Source organism: Oryza brachyantha, chromosome 1 (genome assembly GCF_000231095.2).
Source record: "Oryza brachyantha chromosome 1, ObraRS2, whole genome shotgun sequence".
In the NCBI taxonomy this organism is placed as follows: Eukaryota; Viridiplantae; Streptophyta; class Magnoliopsida; order Poales; family Poaceae; genus Oryza; species Oryza brachyantha.
The window spans coordinates 31,154,852-31,174,501 of record NC_023163.2 but is presented as its reverse complement, the minus strand read 5'-3'; the positions used below and the strand labels follow the sequence as shown (position 1 = coordinate 31,174,501).

Below are 19,650 nucleotides of genomic sequence, written 5' to 3'. Positions count from 1 at the left end.
GCGAAGACGTACGAACGGCGTCGTTGAGCATGCAGCTGCAGGTTGGTCGTTGCCGTACGTGTCACCACGCACGTTTGCATAAATTGAATGAACAGCTTAATTGTCCTTGCATGTACAGTCCTAGTCCCAGAGATTACTTTAATTTTGGCCAAGCAGTGTGAGATTGTACGTACTGCACACATGATTTATTAATTTGTTAATGGTTTCATCATATGCATGACTGGCATGCGTGTGTGTTCGATATATAATAATTATATAATAATCAAACACGAATAATGGGTTTTTATTTGGACGGTGTTAGGAGTAATTAATATAAGCCCTACAAGTATTAGAGTCACTATATAGTATAATAGTATGTTACAAGTCAGCTACGTACAAGCAGTCAAGCACACATGGAGAAAGGTGAAAAATGAAAATAGTGATAGTTGTCATGCTTCAATTAATATAAATACATCAAATATATAAGGAATAAGAGAAATAGTTAGTCTTAATTACAGCTAATCTATTATACATGTTACCTTTAACATAACTTTACAACTAATATTTAGTTAAATTCACTATCAGTAGGAACGATTATATACTACGAGCTATCGTATTCAAGTGCACCACGGATATGGATATTAATAAGTTGTGCAAGAGAGAGTTGTGGCATGTATTAACGGTATACTATTATATATTTATAGGGGTTATTCGATTGGTTGTAAATGATGATATGTGTTAATATGGAGATCTAGTTATCAATGGCTAACATCGACTTTGTATTACTACTTTTGATTTTTCTAGTAATAAATTTTTTTAGCATTTTCTATATTTATGTGGCTACTAATAAATCTTGAGCTATAAAAAAATTTGTCAACAGATATAAAATATATATCTTGCGATAAAAGTGGGCAGTTAATAAGAAAACAATGAATTAATCGGGCTATTAATTTGGCTGGTGGCGTGCAAACAGCGCAACGTGTTGCGCGTGTGCGTGCATGACGTGCGTGGGGCGTAATTCGCCTGTCGTCACGCGCCCATTAATCTGCATGCATGCCAGGATGGTCCATATTTTAGTGTCCATATATTTGGCCGTTTACTACTCCTACCACGGAGTGTTTTTTCAGTCACAATTTTAATTAATTAATGGATTAGTTAGTGCTACAAATTCCTCCGTTTTATGTTATAAGCTTTAATTTTTGGTCTTACATAAAATTTTTTATGCTAATGAATTTAGACATATATCCAAAGTAAATATATTGATGCATTAATATTTAGAAAGTAGAATTTCTTAGAGATGAGCGGAGGGAGAGGAGAACTGAGGAGTACGAGGGAGAGTTGATGTAGGCCCTGTTTCTTTCGGTTTAAGATTATTGTAATTTAGATTATTGAGTCAGATTATTATAAGTTAGATTGTTATAATCTGTTGCAGAATAAACTGTGAGTTGTTTTTTTACTAGATTATTATAGTCTAGATTATTGAGTTTGCAAGTCTAAAGAGAGATAGAGGTGGCATGGTGGGTAATTTTCACCCAATAAGCTAGAAAAAGCTCATCTAAATGAACTTATCAAATTATAATAAGCTAGGCTCCAGATTATAAAAAGCTACTTTAATAAGTTATCTATTTCTTTCAGCTTACTCATAATAATCTGGATTATAATAATTTCAAACTGAAAAAAAACAAGGCCGTAGTCGTAAGAATCTCCGAATGATGCAACAACGTCAGTTAGATTGTTTCGACAGATAGTACGTCTTAAATTACCTCTACTTTTTTACATGTGACTCATCTTGTGGCTTTTTGGTGGAAACAACTAATTAATCAAACGTATATTTATATAAAAAATAATTTATGAATAAAAATTTTATATACGTGTGTTCTTCGCGATATAAATAGAAAGGCAAAAAAACACTACAATGCAAAATTCCAAAATCAATTTCTAGTTATGGTTAATTTAAATTGTTGCTCATAAGTATAAGCAAAAACGAAAATATAAGAGTGAAAATCTAAAAAAATCGAGATTTGCCCTTCGGGAGGTTTCAGATTAACCGGGCTTATAAGTTAGCTCTATCCGACACTGTCGTGGTCCATGCATGCTCATTTAACCCCAAGAACTAATTCCGAAAACGAGAGAATCCTAAGCTGCATACATGGCACGTAGCAGTGGAAGAGACTGACAGATATATAAATCACAGATCGATCTAGAGTACTATATATACAGGCAAAGGGACGATTGTTTGGCATATTTGTAAATAGAAAATAATTTATGGATAAAATATTTATATGTGATCTAGCGACAAGGCTGAAAATTAAACTTTGGTGAAAACCCTCTAAAATCAAATTTAAATTTAAGATTAAAAATTCAAATTTTATCTTATAAACAAGAGCAGGAGCGAAAAGATAAGATAGGAGTGAAAATTTAATTGATCGAACTGCATGCATGCTAAAGGTACGTACGTGACACTGCGCACGTGAAGCTAATCTAATTATTGGTGTGTGCTACTCCTGCAAGAATTAAAGCCAAAACCGTTAGAATTGGGGAACCTGACAAAGTTCAGGCTCAAAGTGCTCAGCGATCGATCGAATGTGGCTGTCACGCAGCAGCAGCGGTAGGAGGAACAAGATAAAAACCTTACGATTGACTAGACACATTCGTTCATTTGGTTTATTAGCTAACTAGGTTAGCTTAATTTGTTACGCGTCATCTAAGTTATTATAAAAATTATTCTAAACAATAATAAGATTGATTAGTATGACTTAAAATATGATTATAAATATGGATACGTTTTGTAGAGTTTAATTTGTTGTTGTTGTTACAAATTTTGTAAGCTCAAATTTAGACTTATATATATATATCTATTTATCGAGTGACATATTTTTTATGAATTTTTTTTAGTTTTTTCTAACTATTTAGATGACGTGTAAAAATAAGGTTGTATCTTTTTCTGAGGGATTAAAATGCATATATTTTCTGGATCCATCGATTACGGACGTCCATGGCGGGGGACCCCGACGGCGTCGTACGTGCGCGCATGGCGCCAACCGCCCCACGTACCACCGCCGTACCCTAGCTATAGCGCCAGACCGCCGCAAGAGATCGACGACGACGCGCGTCGTCGACGTGCGCGCATGCACCGGCCGGCCGGCGGCACGCGCGCGTACACGTAACGTACGTAGTGGCCGGTGGTCCGGCCGTCTCTCCGGCCCGCTCGCTTGCGTCGTCGTCGTCGTCTCCGTCAGAGCTCGCGCACCTGGCGCGCGCGCGCCCTGGACCACCACCGAGCGAGCGTTCCCGTCAAGCCGCCGCCGGCGGCGCTCACACGCGCGCGCGCGAGAGAGAGGTGGCTGGCCGGACGGACGGCCGGTCGGCGTGGCGTGTCCCGACAAGAAGGAGAGCGCACGCAGCAGCTGGTCCTCTTCCCGACAAGGGCACAATTAATTGCGGACGACGACGATGACGAGGACGACCACTACCCTAGCTTGCATTGCAAAGACGCCCAGCGCAGGTAGCTGGCTAATAAACCGGGGCAGATACAGTGCATGCTTAGGCCGGCTAACCTCTCTCTGATCATCACCACTCGCCTAACTTTGCAATAATGCAGGGCCAGATCGGTCAGCCACGTAGTACACCTGCAGAGATTACCTCGTGACGAAGCACACTGAACTACTCCTCCATATGCTAATGTTTAACGTTGGCTAAATGTCATAAAAAAAGTTTAGAGGGAGTACTTAAGCACCAAATTAGCTAAGGCTTGTATATCCATCTATCTATCGTAGACATGTTTTCATTTCTGCTTATGCTTTTAGACCAAAATTTAAATTTTTAACCTTAAATTTATAGTTGATTTGAAGGTATTTTTCATCGTAATTTATTTTTTAATCTTTGCTTATATATCACTAAGGACACGTATATAAACTTTTAATTTATAAATTATTTTTAATTTACAAATATGCTAAACAAGCATCCCCTATATCTATCTATCTATCTCGCGTTGTTATTTGCATGATGGTATGACACATATTTGGGAACTATTTTAAACCCTTGAGAAATATCTTCTTGTTTTGTTGCACATCATTTGTATGGTAATGAACAATATTTTAAAAATTCTTAGATAGATTAATGTGTAATATATCAATAAACATACCAGATTAAATTTAACTTTTATAAGTCGAAAGAAAATAGCTATGAATATGTGTATAGTAATTAGAATTTAATTTATTTTTTCTATTGCAATTTTAGAGCTAGAATTTTTGTGAATTGATATATAACAGATTAATGTATCTTGTTAATTTTTTACAAACTATTTTACATGACATAGAAAACGAGAGGACCTCCCATCGAGATTTAGAATCCCCTTTCGATAGGCATGTCTTTGAGCTTATCTGGCTCTGTTTGAAAATGCGAGTAGTATGATCCACGCCGTGTCTCCATGTCCAGATACAATGTCCTACACATGACAGTTAGCAGATGATGGTACACATAATATACACAGATCATCACAACAATTAATGTGTGAGACTGAAGAGAAACGTACACAGCTAGGGCGCCGGCTGTGTTGAAGAGAATGAACACAAGAAGAAGAAGAACGTTGGATCAAATTATATGCAAAATCGTACGACACGTTGGCACGCATGCATGCACACGTAGCAGCAGATCGATGGTGACTGCATGCTTGTCGTTAAGTTCCAGGGTTTGATCGATCGATCGATCACCACCATTATCATGCTATATATATCATGCAAGCTTTAATTCTCTCCTTTTACAGGTTGATCAGGAGATGAATCAGATTACTATTAATTATTGCATATTTATTTATTTATTTATTTATATATATCAAAAAAAACTTCCAGCTAACTTGCCCATGACACAGTTAAGAGGCTGATTAAATTGATCGATCGACACACATTCCGGTATTCAATTGATGATGCTGACCGACCGACAGAGATGCTGCATCAATAACATGTGCCTGCAGATTCTACGCATGTGTGTTCATATACTAGAATTAACAAAGCAGAAAATTTTTGTATTTCTATATTAGTATATATTCACTGGGATTTTCCCATTACCATAACAACTGGGCTTACCGCTGAGGTACGGTGTATCCAGTAACCCTATAAAGTTGAAAGAACATTATATTTTGGTGGGTTAAATTCTTGTTATTTTTCCAGTATATATGAGTCTGCACTATTTATTTAAATCGTAATTAAGTAACCCATGCCATCTATTCGGTTGGTAGGGAAAACCATTAATTCATACTACATACTAGCCAGTTAATTTCCACTATTTAATTGGCCTTGATATGATCTGATTGATTAATTTATCCCTGAGGCAAGGTGCAATTACAAACCATGCACATCCATAGGTACTCTTGGTTAGTTAATTAATTAACTAGATCCTGAATTTTGGTACTAGCATATGATGTGGTACAAGAGCTAGATAAAAGAATATGTTATGTGTGATGAACTACATATACACACATATATGGTACATCCAACCTAGATCACATAACACTAGTTAATTAGCAACATATATTAATGCCTCTTTTCGAAAAGTCTAACGAGCCTGTAGCCCATCTAAACTAATCCCACTTGCCACATTTAAATAAGGACATGGCCCAAAGTTCCCATACTTACTAACAAATGGGATTGGTTTCATTTTAGCTAGCTACCCTTCTCAAGAGATCTCTCCTATGCAATATCATTAGAGCAGGTACAATAGTAGGCTATAAGCCAGCTACAAACATATTTTAAGGAGAGAAGAGAGAATAGCAGCGGGTTATAGATTTGTAGTCAGCTGCAATACAGACTCCAAGACATAATATGTGTATGGTAGACGAAACATGGTAGTATATGTTTTGTAGATAACTATTGTATAAATTGGCTATTAGATTGGCTATAGATGATTTGGAACTAGTAGTTAGCTGTACTATTGAAACTTGGTCAATAAGATGGTTTCTATTATATGGCACACAGATGTGATATGTGCAGGGGTAACTTTATGTAGTATATGCATGCATGTAGTGTTGCTTTACAAAAGGAAACTTTACAAAAAGAGGTTAAGTTAAAGATTGTCAAAAGAAGTGGATTAGCATCCACATAGATAATCAGTGGTAGATGCCTTTCTTCTCACCATGCAATGCACTGTTGCACACTGGCCTCATGATCAAATTAAGTGGTCCATTGATCCATGGGGCAGGCCGGCAAAGCTAGCTAGGCAGACATGAATTCAGCATTGATTTTGTGGGATCGAGTTGTTTAGTTAGCTTTAGATCATTATAGATGGTATATGTCTAGAGCTAGCTAGATAGATAAACCTTCTAAAAAAAATTAAGTTGCAGGAAGAGTGTTAAGAGTGCCGTGGCATTATAATGATAGTGCATGCTTAGACAAATCAGCTTGCTTTTGGTTCGTTTGCTTCACCTAATGCAGCCTACACGGAGTAATAAATTAAAAGGAGCAGCCAGATATATCACTTGTATAGTTCCAGGTTCACTGTACTTTCAAAATTTTCAACCAGCTTTACTTTCCCTTACTGGTAACTTATTAATTAAGCACATGCGATCTACTGCTCATTCTATATATATTTTAATAGATCTCACCATTAACCTTTTAGCACATGTTTAATCATTCATCTTATTTAAAATAAATTTACAATATGCAAAAATATAGATAATTAAAATGCATCTAATATTAAACACAATATAACGCAACAAATAAATAATAATTACGTGAGTTTTTTAACCAAACAAATAGTTAAACATATAACGAAAAGTTGATGATGTCATCGAAAAGGACTAGCTAGCTCAGCCGCAACTATTGTTTCACCTAATCGGAATTAATTCGGCAAGTTCACTGTAGCATTTGTCACTTGTTGTAAATTAAGAGATATCATTCCACAAAATGTTTTTGTTAAAATGAAAGATAAAACATTCTTAAAACATATACACACTCGTCCATGTCGTTCAAGGAGCTAGACACATAAAAAATATGATTATTTGAAACTTCTATTAGAGTTAATCAATTATCAACATGCATATATTGGTACCTAAACCCACTTACAGCTTCAATTAAAGTACTTTATATGCCAGTGTAACACTGTGAACAAATGATCGTGTTTGAACTCTACCATGTAATCTTAGTTCCTGATTTTTTTCCCAATAACTTGCTTTTATTAAATTACTAATTATATGATCACCAACTCGATCATTTAAATTACTATCACTTTATTTCGCCGCGGCGTTAAGACATTGATCTATTCCAAATAATTTATTTATGAGTCACTGTTTCCAACTTAACCAGCCGGTTTAGCTTAGTGACTACTAGCTTTTGGCATATTATACGTGCCTACATATGTTGTGGTCCAACATATCTTAATTGTGTACGCGTACGTGCTGCCTGCATAACATGATTTGGCATATCTACTAGCTAATTAATAAATGCATATGCCTTACAATGTTATTAAAAATAACAAAATTAAATCTTTTCAAAAAAATATTTATAATCGGATGAAACAAGATCGTGTGTCTTATAGTGTGTTTAAAAAAAATACTCCCTTCGTCCCTAAATATTTAACGTCGTTAACTTTTTTATAAAACATGCTAAAATATTGTTACCGATATAATGACTCACTCAACATAGAGATGATAGTGGTAACAAACACACCACCACTACTAATGCATTTTTTAATATTTATATTATTATATATAGTAGTATAGTAGTATATGCTGTGGTCCAATATATCATGTGTACGTACGTGCTGCCTGCATAATATGATTTGGCATATATATGTATGCGTGCTTGCGTGGGCGCAAGCAACCTAGTACACAGTACTACTACTAATTAACATGGCAGATTAATGAATGAAAAGAGAGGGAAAAAAAAGCATGGATTGTTTGTTGTTGCATGCATGCATGTCTCGGACAAAAGATTAAGGGGACCATTAACGGTAGATCGCACCAGGTTGGATTAATCAAATCATAAAAATGAATTCAATTATGTTCTGTTTGTTTGATACATGTATTTAGGTGTGTGTGGTCGTTTTTAAAGTGTTTCACGATCGAGATCGACGTGCTCTTACCTATGCATGCATATTTAGGCTAGTATCGATGCATGTTTCATGGGGTATCATGCATATTAAATAGGATGTCATATTAGTAAAATTGTTAATTTTTATGAGAAAAGAGTTTCATCCCATAAAACTCATCTGGCTCGGTTATCTAATTTACGGGAAAGACTTGAATAAGTTTTGATCTGGTGGCAGTGCTAGCTAGTGTACTTAGCTTTGTATTTCCTGCCGTGTTACTCTAATGGGAGAAGTACACTTTAGTTTATCCTCTTTTATAGCATAAGATGAAAGGATAAAATGTTATTAGATTTTTTAATTATTTAATAGGCTGTTTTCTAGCATAAGATCAATTTGCCACAGCACCGGATCAATTTTTTAGGCCGATGCTGCAGAAGCATCAAACAACTGCACAAGACTCAAGTTATTGTGCACCCCCATCTTGCGCCGTCCAAATAAGAGAATCTAGATCTACTTCCTCCATATTTTTTATTTAACATTGTGACCTTTAAGATTTTATTTGACTATTTTTCTTATTAAAAATATAATTATTAATTATTTTTTAATTTGATTTATTAGTAAAATATTGTAAGCATAGCTTATAATTTTGTATATTTGCATAAAAGTCAATAGCATCGTATAAAAAATCGGAGGAGTATCATATATACTTTGCAATGTTATTGATGCCTCCTGTGAAATTATATATTCAAGTGTGTGTGTTATGTACTTCAAGAGCAAAACTTATGTCATAACTTTCTTCTATGATATCCTAATCAGCTTTATACAGACGTATATATAGCCATCAAGTTGCATAATTGAACCGTCTCAAGGGCCAACATGCATGTTTAGTTGAGAATTAGTTTATCTTTCTCTGAATTAGCTCTTTATCTTAATGTGCAACTGGGGCTTGCAACTTGATCTTGTATCCTCCCCTCCTGCAGAGTAATCAGTATGCCTTTGCACCTGTAGATGATGTAAAGTGCATTGGTAGCTACTTCAATGCCTATCACCATATGAAATGCAAGTGGCAGCTGATAAATGAAACACAATCAAAATGTGACAGAGACTGACATAAGCTAATCCAAGTCGAAATACAATATCAAGCCACTACTACACATGTACACATATGAATCTGCGAGTTAGCTTACATGGATCATTTGATCATTTCCCCTGTTGCAATTATGTATACTGCAAAAGTTGCAAGACATGCAGAGATTGGAATCACACACAGGAACATGAAAAAGTTTGGGGGGCATCATGGCACTGATTAATAATTAACTCACTAATTAACGCACTGGAAGCATGCATGCAGGGATCTTGTAGAGCATCTAGCAGCTACAATCCTACACAGATGACATCAGTGCAAACATCAAGAAATTAATCAGGCCAACCAACATAAACAACTATGCATCCCTCTGACCAATCAACACTCAGATATATGACAGGGTTTCTTTTTTTCCTTAATTCATCGACGAATGCATGCAGTTTGATGCATCTTTCAGTAGTCTGCCAACTATACACATACATGGATTCGCTGTCATCTGAAAAACTCAATCAATCAAACCTGTGTGCGTTGGTATGTATCGGTCCATATATACCTGATACCCTGACATGATGAACGTTGACACATACTGAAAATCATTTGATTCAGGCTTCATATATGCTGCATTGTTCATATACTTCATCAGCAGATGCAGATCTCTACTAGAAGCAGGTAGTATAGTTTGCTGATCTGACTTTGAATTAAAATGTATGCATGACCGGTGGAAACTTGCTGGGTATACTGACGACATCATCTGTCGATTTCACGCCGATTAGAACCCTGATTAATACACATGCAATTTTACATTTTAGAGTACATAACCATACCTGCACTCTGAATTTCCGACCTGAAAAAGAAAAGAAACCAGCTTCCCTGAAGACCATCGCAACCAATTCCATGGCCGCGAATATCTGGGTCTCCAGGCTCCATGGTTGGTCTTGATCGATCACCCGGTCAAGAAAAATGTCTGAAACAGAACGAGAGGAGAAGATTGGAGAGAGTCACAGCATCAATGAACATCACTCTGACACATGGAAATGGATCTTTAATTAGCTAGCACTAACCATAGTTGTGATCACATTAGTATTAGCTTGGTGACTTGATTGATGGAGAGCGAGCTAGCTAGGTGTGAGTGTGCTGTGAGAGATCAGAGCCTGATCTGAATCACAGTGCATGGCTATCCAGGTAGGCCGACCGGGTCGCCGTCGCCGCCGAGCGTGCGGCGGCGGCGGCCGAACTTTTGCTTTCCCTTTTTTAAGCAAGCTGGCAGGCAGTCCACAAGATCCACTTAGGCACTGAGTTAACTTTTCTTGCTCAATTTTCTAGATTTTCTGATCAGCCAGAAATCAAGATCAGAACAAGGAGGGAAAAAAAATCGCTTCAGGATTTCTACTACACATACTAGTGGTGTAGTATAACCGCACCAGACGACGAGAAAAAAATTATTATGAGATTATACTCGCTCGATCGATCAATGAGTTGTGAAATCAAGCCTGCATATATGCAGAATTAGTTCAGATCAAGGAGTAGAACACGCATGTTTTGTGTGGATGAACGCTACAGATCATCGAAATCTTCGAGATGACCTCTGACTCTCAACGAGGCTACCAAATAATCAATCAAGTGTATATCAGAAGCACTGTAGCTTTCTTGAGATTGACCTCGTGTGCTTAATTAATCTTCAGGTTTAATTATTCCTCCTTCCCTGTCAAGATCAATGGATGATTCAGAGTCAAAAGAGCAGCAGTGATCGACACCAGAATGCACTGTTTAGCTTTGTTGACAGGCCGGCGATTAGTGACAGCTGAAACATGCTTATCAGGATTCAGAAAACGATATTGCCATTGGTCAGAAACTGAATTATTATTATTATTACATGACCGCGGCCGATATTTTGGTATCTGAAGAGAGTGAAACTTTGACGTTTGTTTTGGGTTTTCAGTTCAAATTCAGGCTCCTTCCTAATCTCATGTAGTGGTCAAATGTAAATTAGGGCCATACATGCTGATACATTTCACCTATTGGTTAACTGTTGATGGATCGATGCAACCTGAAAGAAACATAGCAAGTACACACGTGTGTTAACTAATGCTCACGCATGTATCAGTCAAAAGGAGAACAGTACCTGTCACTAACACACGTCTACCCAATTCACTCCTGCACAATAACGCAGCTAGCTAGCTAAAACAGTAATTAAACGACAGGTAACCGGATCAATTTAATTGTGGGTGCCCCAGATATTTGCTGCTATGACCTGCAGTCTTTTTTTTTAACAAAGAACGTATAACTTTTGGACACCAGAATTTAAATCCTACACCTGCGGGTTAATTTCAGTCGGCTTCATCCTTTTTCTTCTACTTGTATTTAATAGGTTAAAAATTGCAACCTTATCTTTGTGATTATGTTTATGCTTATAAGCTAAAATAGGAATTTTCTAACTTTGATTTTTAGATATCTAAGAACATATATAAAAGTTTTATTTATAAAATACTTTTTATTTACAAATATACCGTTTAACTTTTTTCATAAAAAACCAAACAATCACCCATTTTGGATTTTTCAACTTTAAACTTAAAGTTGATTTTGGTTTTTTTTTTCACCGTTTTTCAGCCTTAGCTTTTAAATTGCTATGACAAGCATATAAAACTTTTATCCATAATTTTTTTGTTTGTAAATATGTCATTTAGTTCTTCCCTAAACAGTCACCCAAAAATGTAATGCCAACTTTGCAAGGCTTGAGCATAAAACAAAATACTTTAATTGTCGCTGTAAACTCAGACGAACTCGGATCACAGCAGTAGGATTCCGTGGCTCCATTCTTATTGCTTTATTACTTCATTAGTTGTTTGGTTGCTAGTAGCTTGCTAGATGTGGATCAGTAGTTTAAAATTTTCAATTCTGGAATAATCTGGTGGTTAGTTGAAACAAATCTTCTTGCGTACAATGTAGTCATCTTTCATGACGATGGTGATGATGACGAAGAAGATGACGAGCTCAATTAATTTAAGAAGTTTAGGATATTCCAACAAGATTCATCATTTCAATCTGGACTGAATACTGTGACACCCAAAAAAAGTCCATGATTGAGTAGCCGGCTTCTTCAGGACAAACAACACTGATTAGTCCAAACGATACGTCTGCATTGCGTTTTTTTTCTCTCAATTTTGTGTGCCATCATATTCTCAAATGCTCCCTTATTTGACATTTTGTTTTTGCTGTCATTTAGGACATTGATTAAATACACACCTAAGAGCCTCATTGTAAATGTGAAAAAATTGGAACAACAGATACTCCATCACATCTTTCAAAAATAGTGTATCATCTATGTTTGAAAAAAAAATCTTCTCTCCATATCTCAACATCTAATCTTAAGAAGTGATTACAAGTTATTAATATATGAAGGATTTAATATAGATATTCTGTTGGAGTGGTAACTGATATGATATGAAGAAAATCTATGTTAGATGGGCATTCAAATGATAATATGTATGATCAAATTTAGATGAGTGAGTAGAAATGCTCTAATCTAGTAGTATTTTTTCTAATCATATGTGTATAACACATTAGAAATATAAATATTGCGTGAGTTGATTGATGTTTAAGGGAAAATACATAAATATATATTATGAACACGCAGTGACGCCCGATTGCTTTTGCACTGTGTAGGCCGGTGAACTACTTACACTGGCGTGACTTACACTGGCGTGACAGAAAGTTGGTTAGAGCCATATGTACCCTGTGCCTGCATGCTACATATTAGGCACAATTAATCAACACGACATGACAGTCTAATTTATAACTTTGTATGCTTAAGTAATATTATTCCCTTCTTTTTCAATTAAGTGACATTGGGCACTCTTCATTTTCAAAATGTCCATTTTGCAAAAGAATTTACAAATGGTAGAAAAGCTACCATAATATTATTAAAGTGTATATATGGCATCTCAAATAGAAGCGTGAAGCTCTCGTTCATCCTAATTTAACTGCTTAAGGTTAATTAGTGGTTAGAATTAAACCGAGAAAGTTAACAGTGATAATTAATTTTTAAAAACAGATTTGGTATTAATTATCAATGTTAGTAGTATATACTCCATCCACCGAAATAAATCAATTTTTCACCTTTATCTACAATGTTTGACTCTTCGTCTTATTCAAAAAAATTACGATTAATATTTTTGTTTTTATTAGATGATAAATCATGAATATTACTTTCCGTGTGACTATTTTTTTAATTTCTAAAAAAAAATTAAATAAAACAAAAGGTCGGACGCTGGACACGAAAACCGAAAGTTTGCCTTATTCACGCACGGAAGGAGTATATTGAATTGATCGCTACCTACAGTGGGCCGGGCCTTTCCCAAAACCAATTTTATTACTCAGAGCCCAGTTTGTAAGAAGAAAAGGGCCCAAATGCTGGATCGGGCCAGAACGAGCCCACGTACTACATGACAACAACGAGGAGGCCCAACCACTTTCACGGGCCAGCAATGATGTAACCCGTGAAAGGGAGGCCCAATTAGCACGGCCGACGAGATGGGCGGTGGCCGCCGGAAAGCGACGGCTCCCTGGCGCTGCTCTGCCGCCGCCTGCCTCCGGCGAGCCGCCCGATGCTGCCGGCCGCCTGCGCTCCCTGCTCGCGCTGCATGCATGCCATTTTGCCAAACATGGAGACTGAACTGGCGCCGTGAAGCAGATGCAGACGCAGACGCAGACGCAGCAGCCGGCCGGCGATGGGTAAAGCTTCGCCGCCGCCATGTGGTCCGGCCTGACTCCTGACATGGCAAACATAGAGGAGCACTAGTAGTCGAAGCGTATGTTCAGCTCCACCACCGTTCGTACGCGGTGCCAGCAAGGATTCGGCCCGAGCGAGCCGCATCAATGGCGTAGCAGCTCGTCGTACGAGAGGCCGGCCCACACGGCGGAGCGGCTCTCGGCGGCGGCCCGGCCGCACGCGACGCGACGGCGATGCATCATACGGCGATGGGCGATGGCGATGCAGCCCGGAATCCGAGGCGACGTCGTCGGGGAATGAATGAATGAATGATTGGACGGTTGGGATGGTTGGTTGGGGCCGGTGCTCGGCGCCAGCGCCACACGAATTCGTTGCAGTTATTTCTGTAAGATTAGTGTTAAATTCATATGATTCTAAAAGGAAAAAAAATCTGTTCGATGACATATTGGTAGCCATATTTCCTGCCTGATTTGGGCCTAGTGCTGGGCCAATCTCAATGCATAGTTTTATGGCACAGTTATCAAAACCGTAAACTAGATAACCGAGTCATGTGAGACTCCCTCATTCAATGATCATACCAAGTCAGCAATTTTGCTGATATAATATCTATTTAATATACATGACACCCTCATAAAATATGTATAAAATATGCATTCAGACTGATCTTATGACGTGGCTGGCTAACCGCAACAAGATGGTCCAGACCACTAATTAGGAGAGGAGGACGCAACGAAACCCCGCCCACAAAATACGCATCTTGGCAACATGCACCGGGGAGAATCAGGCAGGCAACTGATCAGTAATCAGTAGATCATCCATCCATCGATCGATCGGGTACAATTTTGTCGCTCGTATAGCCCTATCCTGTACTGTACGGCGTCATATATATGCCCAATGAATCGATTATTGGTGTGGAATATATGCGTCGTGTAATGCGTTAGCCACGGCTTGTGTGTGTTGCCCGGAAGGTGTGTCCATCGTCCGGATACGTACGTGCGCTGGCCCCGTCAATTTGCTCACCTCTATAATTCCTTCTCCGTTTCATATTATAATATTTTTACTTATATAGATCGGTAGATACCGCTTGTATATATGTTTAAGTTCATTATACACGTAAGTCTAGACTATACTGGATTTTTTATATTATGAGACGATGTATTATAGTTCAGTATGATTTTACTTAGATTACGATAATTAATAAGCAGGCACATGATAATCTAAACTGATGATTTTTAGGAGAAAATCTAGATTTTCTGTATTGTTATTTTTATTAGGGAACTAAGCGTTGTCAATCGGTTTACAAAAATATTTAACATCGTTGATTGTCGAGAAATGTTTCACCTCTTGATCCAACAAACATGTTTTACATGTTCTATCAATCGGCGAAAGATGTTTCACTACTTGGTAAAATAATGTTTCAGCGTGTCATTCGCAAGCTGTGGGATCAAGTGCTCAAGCCAGACAGATTATATATCTATCGATCAATATATGTATCTATTTTATTATAAAGGTAACTCAAAAAAGACAATGTTCGCCATGAAGCTCAAAAGTTACCACATTAACCAAAGAAGAAGATTTTAACTGTGGTATCACAATGGGTCAAAATTATAATATCATAGATTAATCGGTACAGTTGTTTACAAAATACATTATATTTATACAAATAGAATTTAAGAGTTATATACGAACTCCAAACTTATAGAAATAAAATATAAGAGTTGTATATGAAACATAAATATATTTTTATAAATAGTGGTATTCATAAAAATAAAATTTCAGTTATATGTTCAATCAAATCCTACATAGATTATCTAGGTCCACCTAAAAAAAGGGGAGGGGGGCAATCCCCTAGTAGTTGTTACTGCTAATTTCTTATACAGACTTCATTTTAGTAGCCAATTCAGTCATTAATTTTTAAATTTTAAACTTGCTGTATTCTCTTTCTAAATATCCGATTGGTTTTGGAATTATCAAAATGATTGAATTAATAGAAGTCGGTGCAGAAATACTTACAATTTGTTAAAATATTCTTATCATAGAAATAATTATATTTTAGAACTAAGCACGGAAGAACGGTAGCTTTTCTAACCAGGGTGTTGGAGCAAATCTAGTAGATATTCTATTCTATCATCTATCTCGAAAATAAAATAGATGATACGAGTTCTATTCTATTATCTATCTCGAAAAATAGATGATAAGAAGGAAATGAGATGTTCCAGCATCATATAACTAAAAAATGTAACATCATTCGTATTAAAAAAAAGAAATTCTAAATATGAATATTCTCTCTACTCCTTTCATATCTTTAATATCCAATCACAAAAGAATACATCAATAACAATATAAGAAGGATGTCATATAATATTAATGAAATATATATAGATGATGCCATGTGTGTGTTTTGTTAGAGCGTAACCGATGTAAATAATGAATCTATTTTAAATGATCATCTAAATTGCAAAACGGATTATTATTATTATTATTATCATTATTATTATTATTCTGTTGAACTTAAAATAAGCAGTTGAACTGGGAATGGATCCCCACGTGAAAACGCAGATATATTTACTATAGTGATTGTACTGGCGGTGGTGGTATTACTGTACGTGTTGGTCGAGGTAAGTTAGTTCGCTTTGATTCGCGGTAAAACGTGGCGGGATCGATCAGAATAAAAGCGAGGAGCATCTCGCGCCATCGCCCCCAACCCCCAGACAAAGATTTCAGAGCGCATATGCAAATGCAACCCCTCCTCCTCCTCGATCTGATTCATTCATAAATACGCCTCGGCTCGCTTCCTACGCCTCCCTTCCCTTCCCTCGCCGCCGCCTGCCATTGCCGCGCTCAACCAAAGGTGGTAGTGTACGCGCGTCCATGGAGTAGCCGTCGTGTTCTTGGGGTTTTGGGTGTGTCTGTGTGTGTTTGTTAGGCGATGGAGGTGGTGGGAGAGCAAGAGCGGTCGTCGCCGTCCCCGGCCGCGTCGCCGGAGTTCGAGTTCTGGATGGTGGGCAAGAACCCGGCCCCGTTCCAGTCCCCGGAGCTGCTCACCGCCGACGAGCTCTTCTCCGACGGCATTGTGCTGCCGCTCCGCACGCTGCAGCAGGCGCCTGAGTCGGCCGATGGCGACGGGGGTGGGGTGGAGGCGTCTGCTTTGGCGGAGGAGGTGGAGGTGGAGGCCGGGCAGAGGCTCGCGGAGTCCGGCCCGGCGCCGACGCCGGACCTGCCCGCGGTGACGTTCAAGTGGAAGGACATCTTCAAGGCGACCGGCGGCGGCGGGGAGTCCAAGGACCGCAAGAAGATGGAGCGGCGGGTCAGCAGCGTCGGCGGCAACGGCGAGCTCATCAACATCAACATATGGCCCTTCTCCCGGAGCCGCTCGGCCGGCCACTCCGCCGGCGCCGGCGCCGGGGCCTTGAGCCGCAACAAGTCGAATCCCAACGCCAATGCCAACGCCAACGCCAGTACTGCTCCTGCCGCCGCCGCCGCACCGGTCGCCGCCGCGGCGCCCGGGCCCGCGCGCAAGGTGAGCAGCGCCCCGTGCTCCCGGAGCAACTCCCGCGGAGAGACCTCCGCCGCCGCGCCGGCACCGGCACCGGCGTCCATCGCCGCCGCCGCCGCCTGTGCGGCCGCCGCAACCGCCCCGGCGGCTCCGACTCCGCCGTCAGCGCCAGTGCCCGCCACCTCCATGCTGAGGAGGCTAGTGCCCGGCCAGGGCCGCACAGGCCTCACCGTCACCGGCATCCGTCTCGGCCGCGCCAGCCCCGTCTGGCAGCTCAGACGCAACAAGCTGCAGCAGCAAGGCGCCGCGGCCGAGCAGAAGCAGAGCACCAACGACACCGGCGCCGCCACCAAGAAGAAGCCCACCACCGACGCCGCCACCACAACCCAAGAAGTCGACGGCGACGACAATGCCACGCCGACGCAGAGCGTGAGCACAGCAACAGCACCAGCACCAGCAACCACCGGTTGCCGGAACAACGCGAGCTGCTCGGAAGCCGGCGGCGAGGAAGTGAACCCGCCGCAGGGGCTGTTCGGCCTCCGGACCTTATTCTCCAAGAAGGTGTACTGATCGATTGACCATGTCGTTCGTTCGTTCGTTGGTTCACATCTTTGTACATACCATTCGAGCTTAGCTGAGCTGAGCTGAGCTTGCTGCCTCATTCGCATCGATCTCCTCCTCACTCTTCACTTCGATTCAGCAACTAGCTTAGCTTTCTTTCTCTACTCAACTGTACGGCTACTAATCTATTACTACTGGCTAAGCTCAGCTGCTCAACTCGTTTATTATCCGTGTAAAACGGTAATTAATTAAGAAACGCTGGCAGCGGTGAAACATTAGCTCATGGGGTTGGTCGGCGAATGATGTGGGTGCAAAAGGCTGGGAAAGTGAGCTGCTTCTGCAGCGTTTGTCCCTTCGTCGTTGATTCCATCGTTCACATCCTCTTTTATTGTAGACTCGTATTAATCGTAATAGCACTAATTAATAAGCCAGAAAATGATTCAAGTCCATCGGCCAGATGGTACACTATAGCGATGTTAGCTTATGGAGTAGTTACTTTTTTCCTCGTAATAACTAATCCATCATCTCATAACAAATCAATCTATATTGGCTGTGATACATCTTAACACTATAAATCTACACATACCTCCGTTCATGTTCATTGGACTAAGATATGTCACAACCAATACTAAATTTATATTTATTTTGTTAGAGAACAGAAGTGCACGGTTACCGTGACTCTCATCTAGCAAAACGGTAAGTGAAACTCTGATCGATATCGCTGATTAGCGATAACCACTAGCCACAAACGGTAAGGAGGGAGGCATATGAGGCCACTGGCTTCGCAACAAGCATATGCCCAATAATGGCAGAGCGAGCTAGCCAGCCGCATGCCGCGCACATCCATCGACCGCACATGCGTCGCTCGCGGCTCGATCGCCAGTCGCGAACTGCTGACACTGTTGAACAACGAAGCCGTAGCTAGCTTGCAACACGTAATCAATCATCCATCAACTTTTGTACGCTTCCCACAGTTGCCCATGCCTCTCTGCTTTTTCTGCTTGCTCTCCGTCCATCTCCAGCTACCAAGCAGCTAGCCTCGTTGTCTCGCTTATAATAAGTATAAATTAAAAATAATGTATGAAATAAAACTTTTACATACGTCATGCCAATATTATATATAATAATGTTGTAAAATAAACTACGTTTAAAACATGTGAATCTAGTTAGATATTAAGTTTTAAAATTTAAAGTTTGTATAGAAGCTTAAGCGTAAGGCAAAAGATACGGAGAAGAAAGGGGAAAACGATGTGATTTTGGGAGCAGAGGGAGCTAATTAAGCTGTAAATAATGGCAGTAGTTAGTGGCGTGATGGTACACACCTGCGGTGGAAAAAGAAAAGGTGAAAGAAGCGTGTACAGTGGCGGTGTTTAAGGATCGGTCCAGTCCATGTATCCATCTCTCTTTATCTTTCTTACTTAAGTTGTGCAGCTTTACTCCAGTACGATTATCACCACACTAGAGAATCACTGCATGTAAACAAACAATTAGAGCATGCACGCTTCAAAGATGGTGTTCTTTTCTTAGCAGACTTTTTTAATTATCAGAGTTTATGATAACCACTCGAGTAGCAACTGAATTAACTTACGCATATAAAGTTAAAAATTCACTGTTATTAGATGAGTAATAACAGTGCAAGTATTATTAAGTGCAGTTGCTACTTGAAGTGGCAGAGCGGGAGACGAAGAGGGGTTTGATTAGAGACTGGAAGCGTACGTGCAGCATCTAATTACTTGGGCATCTAATCTAGTCTGAAGGTGCTTGTACTAATCTAATCTA

At 39.4% G+C, this 19,650-nt stretch overlaps 1 protein-coding gene across 1 annotated transcript; it reads left to right on the top strand.

Moving 5' to 3' along the window:
* The first annotated feature begins 16,526 nt into the window (after positions 1 to 16,526).
* On the top strand, positions 16,527 to 18,292 carry LOC102712138 (translation initiation factor IF-2). The gene has a single exon (XM_040528812.1). It carries the CDS (start codon positions 16,744 to 16,746, stop codon positions 17,878 to 17,880), a length of 1,137 nt encoding a protein of 378 aa, XP_040384746.1. The 5' UTR covers positions 16,527 to 16,743; the 3' UTR covers positions 17,881 to 18,292.
* The last annotated feature ends 1,358 nt before the right edge of the window (positions 18,293 to 19,650 follow it).